Raw genomic sequence first — 20911 nt, forward strand, 5'->3', positions numbered from 1 at the left:
GCTAACATAGTTAGCAAGTTGGATGTTTCGAGCAATTTTAGAAGCTTATTTAACCATAATGTCTACAATGACATAAAGCAGGCTTCACTACACGTCTTAAAACGCAGCTTTGACAACCATCCCGCAGCCAGCTACGGACATGATGTGTTGTTTTCCTTCAGCGAAGATGCTAACCTAGCATAATGTTGCTGTTGAAATGTAACGTTAGCACTTTAGCTTACATGGCTACGCTAACATAGTTAGCAAGTTGGATGTTTCGAGCAATTTTAGAAGCTTATTTAACCATAATGTCTACAATGACATAAAGCAGGCTTCGCTACATGTCTTAAAACGCAGCTTTGACAACCATCCCGCAGCCAGCTACGGACATGATGTGTTGTTTTCCTTCAGCGAAGACGCTAACCTAGCATAATGTTGCTGTTAAAATGTCATCTTAGCACTTAAGCTTACATGGCTATGCTAACATAGTTAGCAAGTTGGATGTTTCGAGCAATTTTAGAAGCTTGTTTAACCATAATGTCTACAATGACATAAAGCAGGCTTCGCTACACGTCTTAAAACGCAGCTTTGACAACCATCCCGCAGCCAGCTACGGACATGATGTGTTGTTTTCCTTCAGCGAAGATGCTAGCCTAGCATAATGTTGCTGTTGAAATGTAACGTTAGCACTTTAGCTTACATGGCTATGCTAACATAGTTAGCAAGTTGGATGTTTCCAGCAATTTTAGAAGCTTATTTAACCATAATGTCTACAATGACATAAAGCAGGCTTCACTACACGTCTTAAAACGCAGCTTTGACAACCATCCCGCAGCCAGCTACGGACATGATGTGTTGTTTTCCTTCAGCGAAGATGCTAACCTAGCATAATGTTGCTGTTAAAATGTAACGTTAGCACTTTAGCTTACATGGCTATGCTAACATAGTTAGCAAGTTGGATGTTTCGAGCAATTTTAGAAGCTTATTTAACCATAATGTCTACAATGACATAAAGCAGGCTTCGCTACACATCTTAAAATGCAGCCCCGCCAATTGATGATTTTTTTTTCCTTGGCGTGACGTTACCGTTAAAGTGTGACGCTAGCACACGGAGCTCTGCTAGCACTTGCTAAGCACTTACTCCGTGCCGCTCTCCACCATCTGCGTCAGCAAGGAGATGCCGTCCAGGTTGATGAACTCCATGGCGAAGGTGATGTCCCGCGAGGCGCTGGCCAGGTCCTTCAGAGCCTCCAGCTTAGCGTCCATGCTGGACGACTGGATGCGCTCGTGCAGCTGCACCGCCGTCTGGTACTGGACGGGGGCGAGGGGACGAGGGGGGACGGGGGGGGGGGAGCATTAAAGGGAGGAAAAGGTGACTGATGGTGTTCTTCTCCCGGGGAACTAACTCACGGGGGAGGTGGTCAAGCGCAGGATGGAGCCGTTCTTGATGTCGTTGCGGTTCTGAGGCAGATAGAAGATATCAATGAAGAATTTAATACGCTAGAGCTGACTTTTATGCAACTTTAACCATGGACGCAAACCTTCTCGGTGATGTAGAAATTGGTGGCGTCGGCAATCTGCAGAGCAAAGTTTTCATGGTTCCCCAACGACCACCTTGACAGGAACATGACAGCATCATAAAACATCAAGCAGGACGTGACGTTGGTTTGTTTACACGGCAAACGTTGATCTAAATACCACATCTTGGCTACCAGAAGGAGAAGAGGAGCAAGTGGAGGAAGAGAATGATGGAGAGGCAGGAAAGGAAAGAAGGAGAAAAAGAATAAGGAAGAGGAGAAACAGAAAGAGAAGGACGAGAAAGAATGTATAAGGAGAAGACAGACAAGTAGAAAGAGAATAAAAACAGCAGAAGAAGAAAAAGGAGGAAAGAAGAAAGCAAAGAAAGAGAAGAAGAAAAAGAAAGTTAAGAAACAAGAAAAGAGGGAAAAGGTGAAGAAAAGGAGGATGTAGCTTAGATGTAGCATGTAGCATGTACATGTAGCGTTACACAACATCTTAGATGTAGCATGTCGATGTAGCGTTACACTACACCTTAGCTGTAGCATGTAGCATGTAGATGTAGCGTAAGCTATGCTTAGCATGTCGATGTAGTGTTACACTACACCTTAGATGTAGCATGTAGATGTAGCATTACACTACAGTTTAGATGTAGCATGTCGATGTAGCGTTACACTGCAGCTTAGATGTAGCATGTAGCGTTACACTGCAGCTTAGATGTAGCACATAGATGTAGCGTTACACTGCAGCTTAGATGTAGCACATCGATGTAGCGTTACACTACAGTTTAGCTGTAGCATGTAGCGTTACACTGCAGCTTAGATGTAGCATGTAGCGTTACACTGCAGTTTAGATGTAGCATGTAGCGTTACAATGCAGCTTAGATGTAGCATGTAGCGTTACAATGCAGCTTAGATGTAGCACATAGAGCGTTACACAACATCTTAGATGTAGCATGTCGATGTAGCGTTACACTACAGTTTAGCTGTAGCATGTACCTGTAGAGTAAGCTATGCTTAGCATGTACATGTAGCGTTACACTACACCTTAGATGTAGCATGTCGATGTAGCGTTACACTGCAGTTTAGATGTAGCATGTAGCGTTACACTGCAGTTTAGATGTAGCATGTAGCGTTACACTGCAGCTTAGATGTAGCACATAGATGTAGCGTTACACAACATCTTAGATGTAGCATGTCAATGTAGCGTTACACTACAGTTTAGCTGTAGCATGTACCTGTAGAGTAAGCTATGCTTAGCATGTACATGTAGCGTTACACTACACCTTAGATGTAGCATGTAGATGTTGCGTAAGCTATGCTCAGCATGTACATGTAGCGTTACACTACACCTTAGATGTAGCGTTACACTACATTTTTGATGTAGCATGTATGCTTAGCATGTAGTAGCTGTAAAGTAAGCTATGCTTAGCATGTAGTAGCTGTAGAGTAAGCTATGCTTAGCATGTAGTAGCTGTAGAGTAAGCTATGCTTAGCATGTACATGTAGCGTTACACTACACCTTAGATGTAGCATGTAGATGTTGCGTAAGCTATGCTTAGCATGTACATGTAGCGTTACACTACACCTTAGATGTAGCATGTACATGTAGCGTTACACTACACCTTAGATGTAGCATGTAGATGTTGCGTAAGCTATGCTTAGCACGTACATGTAGCGTTACACTACACCTTAGATGTAGCGTTGCACTACATTTTTGATGTAGCATGTATGCTTAGCATGTAGTAGCTGTAAAGTAAGCTATGCTTAGCATGTAGTAGCTGTAGAGTAAGCTATGCTTAGCATGTAGTAGCTGTAGAGTAAGCTATGCTTAGCATGTACATGTAGCGTTACACTACACCTTAGATGTAGCATGTAGATGTTGCGTAAGCTATGCTTAGCATGTACATGTAGCGTTACACTACACCTTAGATGTAGCATGTACATGTAGCGTTACACTACACCTTAGATGTAGCATGTAGATGTTGCGTAAGCTATGCTTAGCACGTACATGTAGCGTTACACTACACCTTAGATGTAGCGTTGCACTACATTTTTGATGTAGCATGTATGCTTAGCATGTAGTAGCTGTAAAGTAAGCTATGCTTAGCATGTAGTAGCTGTAGAGTAAGCTATGCTTAGCATGTAGTAGCTGTAGAGTAAGCTATGCTTAGCATGTACATGTAGCGTTACACTACACCTTAGATGTAGCATGTAGATGTTGCGTAAGCTATGCTTAGCATGTACATGTAGCGTTACACTACACCTTAGATGTAGCGTTACACTACATTTTTGATGTAGCATGTATGCTTAGCATGTAGTAGCTGTAAAGTAAGCTATGCTTAGCATGTAGTAGCTGTAGAGTAAGCTATGCTTAGCATGTAGTAGCTGTAGAGTAAGCTATGCTTAGCATGTACATGTAGCGTTACACTACAGCTTAGATGTAGCATGTACATGTAGCGTTACACTACAGCTTAGATGTAGCATGTCGATGTAGCGTTACACTACAGCTTAGATGTAGCATGTAGCTGTAGACTAAGCGATGCTTAGCATGTAGCATGAAAAACACTTACCCTTCACACACTTCCTTAATGATGGCCGACAGAGGTTTTTTCTGCGGGATAACAAAGTGGGACATCAAAGGTTAAAGGTTAAACCTTCCGGTGTCCAAACGCAACATCAGCAGCACTTTAATAGGATGGGGGACAGGAGCCATGACATACTGGTCTTTGGGTGCTTGAACCGGTCCCCAAATAAGTCTTGTTGACGTGGAACATACTGATATGTAGATAGTATTACCTCCACCAGGGAGATTTCCATAGCCAGGTTTGTTGTGTAGTCAGTAAAAAGAGTCGTTCAAATGAATCACTAATGGCCTGATATGATGCGAATCTGCATCACTCCTGTCAACAACACAGGTGACCACATAACGACTCGCGCAAAGATGCTGACCAATCATCTTTTCTGCAGCAATGACACACATACAAATAGCACACACACACACACACACACACACACAGTTGAAGTAAATCCACACACTCATTGAAGAAGAAGCGGCAAGTCCTTATCACATGACTCACAGCGCCATACGCCACCACGGGCCTTTTGTATGACCAAGCTGATAAGGAGTGTGTGTGTGTGTGTGCGTGTGTGTGTGTTGACGACGACACGCCAAAACGAAGAGGAGAACAACGCAAGAGCAGCTGTGTGATGATGATGATGATGATGATGATGATGAGGGCGGAGAGCGCGCTGCCGCATCCCGGCGCCTCTGAGGCAGGAAGACGCAAAACATCCGCAGAGGTTCATCCGCCCAGGCCGAGCGTGGCGCCCGTCGCCATGGTGACGTCGCACCGGCGTTAGTGTAGCCGTGTTATCCCCCCCCACACCCCCCACATCCCAAAACACACACGCCGCTTATTACCATATTACATTATTATTTGCTTGTTGGTCATCGTGAATAAATTCTTCCTACAAACGGCAGCAATCAGACTTTCTTATGACAAAATGGGACATTTATATTATTTTAAATTTTAATAAAAATAGTTCATAAAATATTTGTAAAATGTAATTTTGTATCATGTTAGTTTATTTCATAGTTGAATTAGGAGTATACTCAATGCCATATATTTACAATTCTAACATTCAACAGAATAATATCAATAAAATATATTTATTGATTTTTAAAATAAAAGTTTAAAATATAAAATATTTCCTTTAATGTTGCATCACTTTATAGTTACCACATTTACAAATGTCATAATTAATCACCTCATAAATTAGTTACCGCCGTTAACGTGTTTGATAGCCTCAAAAGAATAATATCAATAAAATATATTTATTGATTTTTTTAAATATTTTTAAAATAAAATTTTAAAATATTAAATATTTCCTTTAATGTTTTTATGTCATATTATATATATACGTATGTTATACATATAATTTTAATCAGATTAATCACGGGTTTCAAAATAATTAATCACCTCATAATTAGTTACTGCCATTAACGCGTTTGACAGCCTCAATAGAATAATATCAAAATATATTTATTGATTTTTAAAATAAAATTTTAAAATATAAAATATTTCCTTTAATGTTGCATCACTTTATAGCTAACACATTTACAAATGTCATATTAAATATATATATGTATGTTATATATATATAATTTTCATCAGATTAATCACGGTTTTCAAATTAATTAATCATAATTAATCACCTCATAAATTAGTTACCGCCGTTAATGCGTTTGACAGCCCTAGTGTGTGTGTATATATATATATATATATATATATATATATATATATATAAAATATCTTATTGAGTTTAGTTCCCCCCCACTGTCAAATTTAAATTGCTTTATGATTTAATAATTGATGTTGACTATCACAATAAAAGATAAATAAAGGTAATAAATAATAAAGATAATAAAAGGTAAATGTGCCTATGAAGAAAGAGAATATTGTGTAAACACAGAGGGAGGTATGGTATATGCAGTATGTTGTGATGTACAATATGAAGTATTATGAAGTATATGAATATGAAGTATTGATGGGTTTTATGAAAGAATGTTCTCTAATGAAGCCTAACCATGACTTTCCTGCCTCGTGATGCTTTTGTGGGCTGCTTGATTAAAGGCCCCCCCCATCACGATGTTGTTGCTGACGTTCCTGTTCAACATGTGGACTTCCTGGAGGCGCTAGACGAGGCGTAGCCGCATCCGCATCCCGCACACCAACCCCCCCCCCACGGCCCCGTGTCCTACCTGGTCTATCTCCATGAGTTTAGGGAAGGCCCCCGGCCACTCGATGGCCACCTTCACGATGTCCGCGGGCGGCGGCATGGCTGCGGGTCCAGGGGGGCGGCGAGGTCTCCTTCTCCTGCTGGATGGGGGCGGGGGGTCATCCAAATCTGTCCGGGAGCAGGAGAGAGGAGAAGAAGAGTTTAGCCGCCTGCAGCAACATTTGCTTCACTCTTGACCTTAAGAGCGGACCACTTTATGCTAATGAGGGAAAGAAACGTCTCCACTAGCTAAAAAACGAGCTTTTATTCCGCCGCTTATTCAGCCGACAGGAAATGTTAGCACGACTTAGCTAACCGCGTCACAATGATTATTAGTACTGATTATTTGCCATCCCTCATACACATTACAATAAGACTGCTAGCGTGTCCTTCCACCTCTGTACACTAGGGGGCATAGTAACTCTGCTTCTTAGCACACCTCATACAAACCTGCTCTATCAGAGAAGAATAAGATGTAGCAGGAGGGATCAGTGGTACCAACTTATTTAGCATCTTATTTAGGTCTTAGTGTGCCCCCTCCCCATCCGAAAGAACTCACAAGCGCGTCCATTTTGCTTGTGGCATAAAAGGTTTGGGACATTCATAGCGAACCATAGCAATGAAAATGATTTAAAAAATACAATACAATAAAAAAAAATCACTGTAGAAACGGTCATTTTTTACAATTCATGACACTAATTTTAATAACTATAATTTTTATAGATTGATTTAGTATTTTTTTAAATGTATTTCTAAACATAATTGCCATGCCAAACATCAAAATCATTTTTTTTTTTTGGGGGGGGGGGTTGACATGCATAATGCTGAATAATAAAAAGCTACTTTTTAAAAATAAAAATCACCGTACAAATTGTAACCTCTTTATTATTTTTTATAACAAGTGCACAAATGTTTTTAATTACAATTTGAACTGAAAATCAACTAAATTCAATTATTACAATATTTTTAATAAACATATTTATTTACAAAACATGACTGCCAAAATGACACGGATGGGGGGGGACTCCTTTGAAACTGTGAATCCTATTATGTGTACATATGTATATAACATATTGTATATTGTATTAAATATCGAAATAACTTTCAGGGGTTCTGACATTAAAGTTTAAAAAAAAAATTAAAAAAATTATATTTAAAAACTACAAATAATGGTATACAGTCACTTTTTTTTAATACTAATCACTAATTTTACTCGTAAAATTTGTAAAAAAAAATATGCCATATTCACATTATTCCCATATTACATTTTGTGTTTTTTTAGTAGACACACATAACTGCCTAAAATTTAAATATTTGTTAATAATAAAATAATCATAGAAATTGTCACAACTTTAAGAAAAAATAATTACACAAATTTTATTCATTACGGTTTAAACTTAAAGTTGACTAAATAGTTTTGGGGGTTGTGACATTATTATTATTATTATTATTATTATTATTTTACATATTTTTAAAATATACTAAACATTGTATTATCTAATTTATTTCACTTTCCTCTTTCGTTGTGCCATAAACATGGCATGCACATGCAGCATGAACAATTATGCAAATGAGATCCACCCGTCCCTGCAAACCCCCACCACAGATAGGTTTCAGCCCTGACAAATGTTTTGCAGCAAAAGATAACAAGTAATAATAATAACAATAAGTATAATCTTCATCTTTCTAGTGAAGCACTTTCCATTTGCACGCTTCCCGCCTCATAAACAGCCGCTGTGATGTGAGCGAGGAGGGACCAACGTGGTCGGGATATTCCCCAAACTGGGGAGGACATCAATAATTTAGCCTCCCTCGCCCGTCTGGAACAATCGGATCATCTTGGTCTGGGTACATATTTATTCTCCATCAAAAATGCATGAGGATGCGGCTAATTCCTGGGAATATTGATTTTTTTTCTGTTGTGTGTGATGTTAGCACGTTTAAAGATAGCGTACGACGCCACGGTGGCCCCGGCGTTAAGAGTGAGTCACCCCATAATAATCCACACAACCTTTATCGCATGGAGGCGTCGCCATGGCAGCCGCTGCATCAATAGCCGAGCAGACGCGGGTGCATCTTTCTTTCCGAGGCCTTCCACGCCAGTCATAACACCCCTCCGCCCTAAAAAGTGACTCACTGGCCCCTCCCTCTTCACACGCATGTGCTCATTGAGGAATATTTCCTTCGACGGAGGACGGAAAAACACACAGCTTGTGTGTGTGTGTGTGTGTGACTCGTGTTCGTCATCTACACACTCCATAGAAGCGGTCAAAGCACAGCAATCGGACTAAACAAACATGCTAACATGCTAACATGCTAACATGCTACGTAAAGTGGAGCTAGCATCTGTTTTTTTTCATCTCGTCATCGTCTTCTTTCATGTTGGCCTCCATCAACATTTATACAAATTTTTGAAAAAAATAATTGGCATAATTTGGGGGGGGGGTCACATTCCTAACGCTGAACAATAATAATAACAATAATAATAATAATAATAATAATAATAATAATAATAATAATAATAATAATAATAATAATAACAATAATAATAATAATAAAAACACTTTCAAAATAAAAATAACCATAGAAATTGTGACTTTTATTTATTTTTTCAACTAATTAAACTACTTTTACTAATTACACTTTTAACCTAAATTGACTATATTCTTGCGTGAACACTTTTGTCATTTTTCAAACATACGTATCTGTGTTATTATGAAAAAAGAATGAAAAAAATTATTTATTATTATATTTATTATTATATTATTATTATATTATTATATAATTATTATATTATTATTATGAAAAAAGTTATATAAGAATAAATTATATATCATGAGGAACAATCATTTTATTTTAGTAGTAAATCATTGAAATATTATATAAATAATAATAATAATTAAATAATATTTAAATTAATATTAATTAGATTAATTAAACATATTTATCTGCGTTCCTCCCCCATTCCAAAAACATGCTAGGTTAATTAGCCACTCCAAATTGTCCATAGGTATGAATGTGAGTGTGAATGGTTGTTTGTCTATGTGTGCCCTGGGATTGGCTGGCCACCAGTCCAGGGTGTACCCCGCCTCTCGCCCCAAGTCAGCTGGGATAGGCTCCAGCACTCCCGCGAACCTCTTGAGGATAAGCAGCATAGAAAATAGATTTATAAACATAGTTGCCAAAAAAACTGCGTCCTCAACCTCTCGTCTGCGTGTCATGTGACGCCTCATCACGCACATAGTGGTCATAAGTCGTCCATCTTCAGCCACAACAAAGCGATGGTGGGTGGGGGCTCACGTTACACCCCCATCCCCGGGCCGGACATGTGATCTGCCTTCCAGGGCTCGGAGGACAAAGAAGGTCACGCAGAAGAAGAGCTGAGATTTGTCAGGCTCCGCCTTTTCACCTCAATAATTCATGACGTGTAATTTGAGGGTCACGTCCTCCATGGGGAGAGCCAATACCCGGGGGGGTGATGTTGACCTGATATGTGGGGGGGGGGGGGGGTCTGGGGTTGTTAGACTTCTGTATTGGATAAACGATCAATGCATGACACTAACATTAAACTTCTACTTCACCAAAGCACTCTGCAAAGATCCTCTATTCAACACGAGAGCTCCACTCTTTTTTAAGAACCTCATCTAAAACACTAATGCACTAGTCAGAGATCCTCTATTCAACAAGAGAGCTACACTCCTTTTAAGAACTTCAACCAAAACGCTAATGCACTAGTCAAAGATCCTCTATTCAACAAGAGAGCTACACTCTTTTTAAGAACCTCATCCAAAACACGAATATATTCATCAGAGATCCTCTATTCAACACGAGAACACCACGCTTTTTAAGAACCTCATCCAAAACACTAATACCCTAGTCAAAGATCCTCTATTCAACAAGAGAGCTACACTCTTTTTAAGAACCTCATCCAAAACACTAATACCCTAGTCAAAGATCCTCTATTCAACAAGAGAGCTACACTCTTTTTAAGAACCTCATCCAAAACACTAATACCCTAGTCAAAGATCCTCTATTCAACAAGAGAGCTACACTCTTTTTAAGAACCTCATCCAAAACACTAATACCCTAGTCAAAGATCCTCTATTCAACAAGAGAGCTACACTCTTTTTAAGAACCTCATCCAAAACACGAATATATTCATCAGAGATCCTCTATTCAACACGAGAACACCACGCTTTTTAAGAACCTCATCCAAAACACTAATACCCTAGTCAAAGATCCTCTATTCAACAAGAGAGCTAGCCTCTTTGAAACCACTGCTCTGTATGGCAGGAGTGTCTTGCTGTTTTTAAGGATAAATAGTACTGGTATAAAAAAAACACTAAGCCAAAGATCCTCTATGTGACAGGAGTGCTGCGCTGCTTTTTGGAATATACTACAAAAAAGTCAAAGATGCTCGACGTAACAGTAGCACACCGCTGTTTTTAAGGATCTGTTGCAAAAACGCTAGTCAAAGATCCTCTATGTGACAGGAGCGCATGGTTTAAGGACCTACGGCAAAAACAATACTGAAAAGATCCTCACAAACACTTGATATGACAGGAGTGCATCGCTCTTTTTAGGCACGGCCAACAAAAATGCCCGTCAAAGATCCTCTATACCAGGAGCACTGCGCCGTTTTTAAGGACCTACTGCAAAAACAATGGTAGCCAAAGATCCTTTATATGTCAGGATCACTACTGGTTTTAAAGTTGTACTACAAGGGTTCTAGTCGAAGATCTTCTCGAAGACAGGAGTGCTGTGCTGTTTTTAAGGATCTACTGCAAAAACAATGGTAGCCAAAGATCCTTTATATGTCATGAGCACTGCTGTTTTTTAAAATTGTCCTACAAGGGTTCTAGTCGAAGATCTTCTATAAGACAGGAATGCTCCGCCGTTTTTTTAAGGATCTACTGCAAAAACAATGGTAGCCAAAGATCCTCTATATCAGGAGTACTACTGTTTTTAAAGTCATACGACGAGGGTTCTAGTCGAAGATCTTCTATAAGACAGGAATGCTGCGTCGTTTTTAAGGACCTACTGCAAAAACAATGGTAGCCAAAGATCCTTTATATGTCAGGATCACTACTGTTTTTAAAGTTGTACTACAAGGGTTCTCGTCAAAGATCTTTTATACGACAGGAGTGCTGTGCTGTTAATCAAAGATGGTCTATACGATGATGTATGCCGTTGTTTCCTAACCTATTTTGTCCCAGAGGCTTTTTATCGTACCATGAGTCCCCCCCCGCCCACTCTTACATGTTGATAATTCTCCAAAAGCAGAATGTAAGACAGCGAAGCTGTGTCACAGGTTATTGTGTCCCCGGGGAAACAAGCTGGAACACACGCATGTTCCATTGGACTGTCTGTATGGATTCATAGGAAATGAATGTTAAAAAAAAGTTTTACTTAGCTTGGAAAAAACATGTTTCAATGTAGCATCTGCAATTTGCTCATGTACCACATGAGGTACACGTACCCCTGGTTGGGAATCAGTGACTATATGAAAATTGAACCTTTGACCACGGCCAAACAGAGCATAAATGGACTGAGCTTTGTGGTGAGGATACACAGCCTCCATGGGCGTGTCCTCCTGGGTGGGCGTGTCCACATTACACACAACCTTTGAAACAGAAAGGGGGACCCGCTCTTCATCTGATGCTTCTACAAAGGATCTACGTGTGTGTGTGTGTGTGGGGGGGGGGGGGGGGGGGGGGGGGGCTTTCAAGAGAAGAGAGCGTAGACAAAAGTGCAAGAGGACAAAAGTTGCGCCTCCACAGACGCCGCGGCCGCAAGATGCTCGTGTTACCCCTTGGGGATGGGGACGCACACATGAAAGCAATACACACAAAAACACACACAAAAACACACACCAACACCCGAGAGGAAGAATCCGAACGTGCCGCCGATGCCGCCAGCCCACAGGAAGAGGCGGGCACCGACGCACAAAAGCCTGACGAAAAGAAAAGAGGAAGACAAAAGGCAAAAAGCTCCAGCGTGCGGACGAGGCGCAGGAAGTGCGAGGCGCTGGAAGACGCTTTCAAGCCAACACAACAAACAACACACGCGGACACAAAGCGCCGGAGGATGGTGTCCTACCCGTCGCTCAATCACCATGTGGAGCTGTCCGTCTCACAACAACAACTTCTTAACACCTTTACACCGTCTTTTTTGTAGAAGAAATATGAAATATTAAAAGGGACCTATGATGCTTTTACACTTTTCTGACCTATAAAAGTAGTAAAAATTTTATATTCCGGTGTTAAACCGTGCCAAAGTTTCACATCACGAGGTTTGAGCATTTGGAAATGAGCCCTGAAAAACTTTTGGGGCGGCTCAAAACGCTCGTTTTCAAAAGGCGTGGTAAAGCGCCCACTTTGTGATGTCACAGAGGGGCAGACTTCCTTATATGGGCGTGGTTGTAAGCCATATAAACTCTCTGCCATCTGCTTCCCAAGCTCTGATGCTCTGTTTACGAAACAAGCTCAGGCAGAAGTTATTATATTTGGAGATTCCCAGCAAGAGAAAAATATTTATATATTAATATTTTCATCTGTCAGCTGCATGTTTTTGTGAACATGAATATGAAATACAAGGTGTCGAAAAATGAACATAGTAGGCCCCCTTTAAAGAAAAATACCTGAGGTCGTACCTTTTAAGAGCCAATACTATTTGAGAAACCAAAAAAAATTCAGTTGCAGAAAAAGTAATATTTTATATAAAAAAAAATTATTTAATAATATTTTTTTTAAATATTTCATAAGGAATTTATAGGAAGAAAAAAGTTGCAATAATTGGACATAAAAAATAACAGCAGCAAAAATGGGAAAAATAGCTGTACAAAAATAAAAACAACATATTACCAAAATAAGTAAAAATATTCCAATAAGAAAAAAGTTGCAATTTTACAGAGAATAAACTTTTAATAATGCTGAATAATTAGAAGAAAAAATAATGATATAATGAATAATTACATTTATTAAAAAAAAAAATTAGTAGCATTTTTTCATCTGTATTTTTTAAAGTCATAATATTATGAGAAACAAAATAAAGTTGTAATTTTTTGACGATCAGATTGAGAAAAAAGTTTCAATATTATGGGAATAAAGTCAGAATTATGGGAAGAACATTTACGAAAGTTGAAATAGTTTGAAATAGTTTGAAAAAAACTGCTGTAATGTTACAAGAATTAAGTCAAAATATGAGAAAAAAAAGTCGAGAAAATGTCACATTTTTACGATAAACTGGTAATATCATGAGGAAAAATAATGTCATTGATAGTAGCATAGAGTTCAAATATTAAACAAAATATGTTTTTAGGTCTGTTTTTTTTAAAGTGCTAATACTATGAGAAACAAACTAAATTAAATAAAGTTATGATTTTTGAAAAATTAGGTTGGGTAAAAAGTTACATTATATTAAGGGAATAAAGTATAAATATTATGGCATAAAGTCATAATTACAAGATGAACATTTATCACAAAATATTATGAAAAAAGTCACAGTTATATGAGAATAAATTATATATCATGAGGAACAATCATTTTATTTTAGTAGCAAATCGTTGAAATATTAAAATTAAATGTAATTTTAATTAATATTAATTAGTTAATTAATTAATTGCATTTAACCTAGCATGTTTTTGGAATGGGGGAGGAAACCGGAGTACCCGGAGAAAACCCACACATGCACGATGCATGCGGTGTAGATGCATGTGGTATAGATGCATGCGGTGTAGATGCATGCGGTGTAGATGCATGCGGTGTAGATGCATGCGGTATAGATGCATGTGATATAGATGCATGCGGTATAGATGCATGCGGTGTAGATGCATGTGGTGTAGATGCATGCGGTGTAGATGCATGTGGTATAGATGCATGTGGTGTAGATGCATGTGTTGTAGTAGATGCATGTGGTATAGATGCATGCGGTATAGATGCATGTGGTATAGATGCATGTGGTATAGATGCATGCGGTGTAGTAGATGCATGTGGTGTAGATGCATGCGGTGTAGATGCATGCGGTATAGTAGATGCATGTGGTGTAGATGCATGCGGTGTAGATGCATGCGGTATAGATGCATGCGGTATAGATGCATGTGGTATAGATGCATGTGGTATAGATGCATGTGGTATAGATGCATGTGGTATAGATGCATGTGTTGTAGTAGATGCATGTGGTATAGATGCATGCGGTATAGATGCATGCGGTATAGATGCATGCGGTGTAGATGCATGCGGTATAGATGCATGTGTTGTAGGTGAAGGCAGTGTCACAAGGCCGCTCTGGGCTGGGCTGTAATGCCGCAAGCAGGATATCCTGTCGACACCTAGCATGAGTAGCCAGTCGGAGTAGCAGCGAGCCGTGGAGCTCCACTGCAACCACCAACGAGACGCGACGCAGAGCAGAAATATTCCACTAACTAGTACATCTGGCAACCCGGAGTCCAACCATTACACAAACACAAAGTGGGACATTTATAGCAAGGCTGACGTTACCAGGAAGAAACTTTCCAAGTTCCATCTTTCTCAACATATTTCTTCTCCTCTAGTCTGCAAGTACGTGCACATCAAGGTGTCACACACACACACACACACACACATGTGCGGACACACACACACACACACACACACACACCTCCCAGCAGAAACTCACCTCAGCGGTGCTGCTGTTCCCCCCGACCTGCTAGCAAATAAAGATGTCCTCTTCACAAGAAGACGCTTTGTGCTGCACCTCGCCCGAGGCTAAAGAGGGCGGGGGCAAAGAGGGGGGGGGAAGTAGGTGTTTGTCAAGAAAAGAGGAACCAAGTCCGTCAAAGGCGGCAAAATAGAAAGCCAGCAGACAAGAGGAAGCCGGACATCAGACGTCCGCGCCGCTGAGCTCACAAGTCAAATATGTCCCACAAGCGCCCCGCCATAGACCATGGGGGGGGGGGTCACACACACTTCTTGCCTCTCAAAGGCCATTCTGTGCACATCACATGCGCACGCTTGCTCCGCCCCCCGCGTGAGGTCAAGCGCCGCTTTGGCCAAGCCTCATAAACACAAACTCTGCAGTCGTGAGTCACAAGTCCTGCCGAGGGCGAGCCCAGCGAGCACGCCAGTTTCGTTCCTGGCGGCCCGCCACAGTTACATTTGGACCGCCACAGATGCAATGGGTGCTGTTTTTTTTTTGGCATTTCCTGTTTGCAACACATTATGATGGGACTGTCCAGGTCCAATTATGCAAATTAAAATAAATAAGACTTTTTGGCACCCTTCTGTTGGGGTGCCCTTAAGGGGGCGGAGCTAGACAGCACCGGGGGGAAAACAAAAATCCCATTTCCCGCCACTCGCATGTCCTCCATTGTTGTTTAGCATCTCCAGTAAATATGCAAATTAGACGCCACCGTCGCCGCTGCTCACGAAGAACGGTACAGGTGACTTCCTCTTTCCTTACGCTTTCATTCAACCCTCCACGAGCGCTTGTCGGACGGCGAAGGATCTTCTGGAACACCTCCAGGGAACATCTATTATTCAATGCTGCCGTCCAAAGCAATCTCGCTCCGTGAAGAATAATATTCCAAGTCGCCGCTTATTATCCCGGCGTGAATCGCTGATGAAGTTGTGAAACCTCAACACGTTCCTCTCCCAGCAACACAATGTCAACCCGATCATCTACCTGCGCTGGTCCTCCAGCATCCACGGAGATAACGCGGGACGCTTACTACGGGAGCCAAGCAGAGCAGAACAGGAAGTCTGCGTTGGATTAACATCTCCACGTCATTGCATCACATCCTGGACCACAAAGCATCAACGCTAATGCATGATTGGGTTACAAACATCTAACCTGCAGGACTTCGCTAACCATTCAGGAACAATCACAAACGACATGCTAGCAGTTAGCTACACTGATATCAATAATGATAACAGGACCGCCATATCCATAACCATATCATGGTTTTACAGCTCTAAAATGTTTTATTTTGAAATCTTTAATGGGGACCTATTACGCTATTATTATTTTTCGGCCCTTTGTATTGAGTTGTGGACTCCTGTAGAGCAGCTACACACAATAACCAAGGCAGAAAGCTTTGTATTGCTTTCAGAATCTGCACCTATTCCGGTGTATTTCTTTGAATTTCGTACTTCCCAGGAAAACTGTCTGTTTAAAAAAAAAAAAAATTCCATCCACAGCCCGCCTCCGGGCTGAAAAGGAATTCCGGTTTGTGTCGCTAACTGAAAAACCCGACTCTATAGGAGCTGATAATAAACAGTGATGTAATTTTTTCGATCCGGAAGTAAAGACTGGACAGTTTCTCAAGAAAAGACGTTACTTCAAGATGTCTCTCAATGCTAAGTAGCTTCATCATTTTAGCGTTAGCTTTTCGACAGCATTGGTAACGTCTAATGTGGTCATTACACATTTTTTGCAGGAGTACTAGCGTGTAAAAAAAAAACAACAGGCGCGTAAAATCAGTTGAGCAGGAAGCCGCTAGTCTTGCTAGGTTGTGCTTGAACACAATAGGAATGAACTACTGTGTCATTGTGGCAGAAATACTAGTTAAGTACACAAATGCAAAAACGCCAAGTAAAAGTACAAGTATCACACTGAAAGTATCACAGTGTATTTCTAACACAGGCACACAAAAACAGTCCAGTGTAAAATTTTGTAAAACAACCACTAAAAATGTCATTTTTGGAAAATTAGGTTGCGGGAAAAAAAAACAATTTTACAAGAATTAAATCAAATTAATCAAATATTTTGATTATTTTGATATTTATATGATGGGGGGCGTCTTTAGGAATTGGAAACAAATGTGGCTTTGCTAGCAAGTAAACAGAGGAGCAGAGCTTGGGGTTAGGGCAGAGAGTTTAGCTGGAGTACAGCCACGTCCATATAAGGAAATCCGCCTCTCTGTGATGTCACAAAGGTACAGTTTTACCACGCCTTCTGAAACAGAGCGTTTTTAGTCATCCCAAACTTTTTTCAGGACTCACTTCCAAATACACAAACCTCATGATGTGAAACTTTGGCATGGTTTAACACCAAAATACAACATTTTAACTACTTTTATAGGTCAGAAAAGTTGAAAAAGCATCATAGGTCCCTTTTAAAATTGAAATCAAATTGTGAGTTTTTCTACTACGGTAATTCAAAACATGACTTTTGTGGAAAATTTCAGCAACAAAGACGCCGCACAAGACAAGACGACAGTGATTAGAATGCATGACACACACTTCCTGTTTCCTAAGTGGCCAAAGTGGAGCTTAAATTTGAAAAAAAAAAAAAAAAAAAAGACATTAGGCAGCAATAAAGCATGTGCTCATGATAACTATAGTCATTAAATCTAATCTGGGACATCACACACACACACACACACACACCATTAATCACTACTGTGCGTGTTATGTGTGTACTGCACTTCAGGTGTGTTACATAAGGTGACCATGACACATGTTTGTGTCCCCCCCCCCCCCCCGACTAAAACCCAACACACGCGTCTCACAACACATTTTAAAAATAACACATTGTCCTCCCCCGTTATGCAAGCGTGGCGTCAAGGTCAGCGGAGAGAGGAAACACAAAAACAAGGCAACAATTAGGTGTTTACCCTGGAAGCCTTTTCTCCGTATTGTTAGGGACAACATGTGTGTGTGTGTGTGTGTGTGTGTGTGTGTGTGAGTCAGGCTGGAGGCTACATCGGCATCCGATGGTGCCAGCTTCAGCGCCTTGGCTCCTCCGCCCCGTCTGAAGCGGCCTATCAAGGTCAAACATGCTTTTTCTCGCAATCTGGCACGTACGCCACAAACAAGCGCACACAATATTTCCTCTTTCCGGGAGCACAAAAAATTAGAAGACCCTTCCCTGTTATGCTGCCTGTGTCTCGTTACAGCTTTTATCCTTCATGCAGTGATGGCCTCCAGCCACTAGAGGTCATTATCGGCATCAGCGACGGCGGATTATGAACAGTAAAATAGGAATAATGACAAATTAAAGTTGCAAGCAGGCTAAATGGGTCCTTGCACCCTCACGGGGTTCACACGACTTGAAGGGCATGCACTCCCACCCCCTGTCGCCAATGGGGGGGGGGGGGGGGGTTCAAAGTGTTAAGAGTGAAGTCAATATTATTATATAAATAGTAAATTTATTTATATAATATAATATAAAATAATATAATGGCGTATATAATATACAATATAATCTAATGGCGTATATAATACAATATAATATAATGGCGTATATAATACAATAAAATATAATGGCGTATATAATATAACATAATATGATGGCGTATATAATATATAATATAATGGTGTATATAATATAATGGCGTATATAATACAATATAATATAATGGCGTATATAATACAATATAATATAATGGCGTATATAATACAATATAATATAATGGCATATATAATACAATATAATATAATGGCATATATAATATAATATAATGGCATATATAATATAATATAATGGCGTATATAATACAATATAATGTAATATAATATAATATAATATAATGGTGTATATAATATATAATATAATGGCATATATAATACAATATAATATAATGGCGTATATAATACAATATAATGGCATATATAATATAATATAATGGCGTATATAATACAATATAATATCATATAATATAATGGTGTATATAATATATAATATAATGGCATATATAATATAATATAATATAATGGTGTATATAATATATAATGGCATATATAATATATAATATAATGGCATATATAATATATAATATAATGGCATATATAATATAATATAATATAATATAATATAATATAATATAATATAAATACGACATTACCTCAGTCTTCCCGGAACAATACCGTTAACTCATTGATGAATTTGTCATCCATTAGCTAATGTGCATTAGCGCCTATTAGCGTGTAAACAGGCTAACCACAGGCACATCATGCTAACAGCGCCATTGCAACGCGGCCCCAACACCTCCACACTTATTGATCGACATTAGCCTGCATTAGCGCCCGCCCCCCCCCCTGTGAGCTCCTGTGGGCAAATCCCCGCCGCCACGCACGTTCCCGCCTAACGATGCGTGCGTTTCCGAGATAAATGTCTCTGGGTTGCGGCCAAAAGTGGCAGCCATCGTTCCATAAATCAATGAAAGAGGTGAGAAAACGACAATAAACATCAGGGGTTCGTTCCTCCCTGCTTGGGTCCTGACCCCCTAATTAGGGCTGTTAAGGTGACCCCCACCACCCGCCCATCCTTACAGGTCCCCTAGGGCTACTTAAAAAATCCTGACCTTTAAGGACTGTAGTGCCAGCTTTGTCCTCAAGGGGCAACAATGAGTGTAATAATTTAAAAGGTGGGGGGGGGGTGTTTGAGTCATGCTGGAGGTGGGGGTGGGGCAGGGGTGTCAATGAGGTCCTGCTGGAGCCGTCTGGCAAGCGGGGCCGTGTCATCTGGACCAGCAGAAGCAAAGCTTATGAATAATAGAAACTTTAACCCGCTGTTGCATGTGACACCTTGAAGCAGAGAGGGCCAAACTGCGGCGCGGGGGCCAGACACAGCCCATGGCACAGTCCAAAAATAGCATTTAACAAGACAAATAAAAGAAAAAAAGGTATTTTACAAAAATGAAGTCTAAACATGAAGAGAAAAGTGATCCAACAAGAAAAAGAGGTAATTTAGTACCATCAAGTCAAAATTATTATTAGTTTTTTTAAATATTGTAATTATTTGACTAATAATGACTAATGTAAAAAAATGTAATTTTTGGAAAATTAGGTTAAGTAAAAAAAATCTAATTTACAAGAATTAAATCAATAATAATAAAGAAAGTTGAATAGGTGAAAATAGGTGATAAAAATAAAGAAAACAGATCTAATTTTATGAGAATAAAGTCAAAATATTCAGAGAAAAAATAATGTAATAATCAATAATAACAATAAGTAATTTTAGCAGCATAGAGTTTAAATATTAAATACACATTTTAGATTTCTTAAACTATTTAAACAAAATAAAGTTGTCATGACTGTAAAATTTGGTTGGTGAAAAAAAGTTATAATTTTATGAGAATAAAGTCAAAATATTCAGAGAAAAAATTATGTAATAAATAATAAAAAGTCATTTTAGCAGCAAAGAGTTTAAATATTAAATAAATATTTTAGATTTCTTAAACTTTATCTAAAAAACAAAATAAAGTCGTCATGACTAAAATTTGGTTGATGAAAAAAAGTTGTAATTTTATGAGAATAAAGTCAAAATATTCAGAGAAAAAAATAATGTAATAATAAATAATAATAATAATAAGTCATTTTAGCAGCATAGAGTTTAAATATTAAATAAATATTTTAGATTTCAAAAACAAAATAAAGTTGTCATGACTGTAAAATTTGGTTGGTGAAAAAAAGTTATAATTTTATGAGAATAAAGTCAAAATATTCAGAGAAAAAATAATGTAATAATAAATAACAATAAGTCATTTTAGCAGCAAAGCGTTTAAATATTAAATAAATATTTCAGATTTCTTAAACTATTTAAAAAAACAAAATAAAGTTGTCATGACTGTAAAATTTGGTTGGTGAAAAAAAGTTATAATATTATTTGAATAAAGTCATAATATTGGTAAAAATGTACAAAGATGGTTTAAG

The 20911-nt window shown here is 39.0% G+C and overlaps 1 protein-coding gene across 3 annotated transcripts in view; it reads right to left on the reverse strand.

The window, feature by feature from the left end:
* LOC131102345 (engulfment and cell motility protein 1) overlaps window positions 1-20911 on the reverse strand; it is an 87207-nt gene that overhangs the window by 45495 nt on the left and 20801 nt on the right. For 2 of the 3 annotated variants that reach the window (XM_058047937.1, XM_058047935.1), the window contains exons 2-6: window positions 6262-6407; window positions 4070-4110; window positions 1521-1593; window positions 1390-1440; window positions 1121-1290 (exon numbers count right to left, since the gene is read on the reverse strand). In XM_058047937.1, coding sequence (XP_057903920.1) covers window positions 1121-1290; window positions 1390-1440; window positions 1521-1593; window positions 4070-4110; window positions 6262-6339 — 413 coding nt within the window. In that variant the 5' untranslated portion in view covers window positions 6340-6407. Of the gene's footprint in view, window positions 1-1120; window positions 1291-1389; window positions 1441-1520; window positions 1594-4069; window positions 4111-6261; window positions 6408-14933; window positions 15066-20911 lie in introns of those variants that run through there. The other variant, XM_058047936.1, reaches the window with a different exon arrangement.

Source organism: Doryrhamphus excisus, chromosome 14, assembly GCF_030265055.1.
Source record: "Doryrhamphus excisus isolate RoL2022-K1 chromosome 14, RoL_Dexc_1.0, whole genome shotgun sequence".
Lineage (NCBI taxonomy): Eukaryota > Metazoa > Chordata > Actinopteri > Syngnathiformes > Syngnathidae > Doryrhamphus > Doryrhamphus excisus.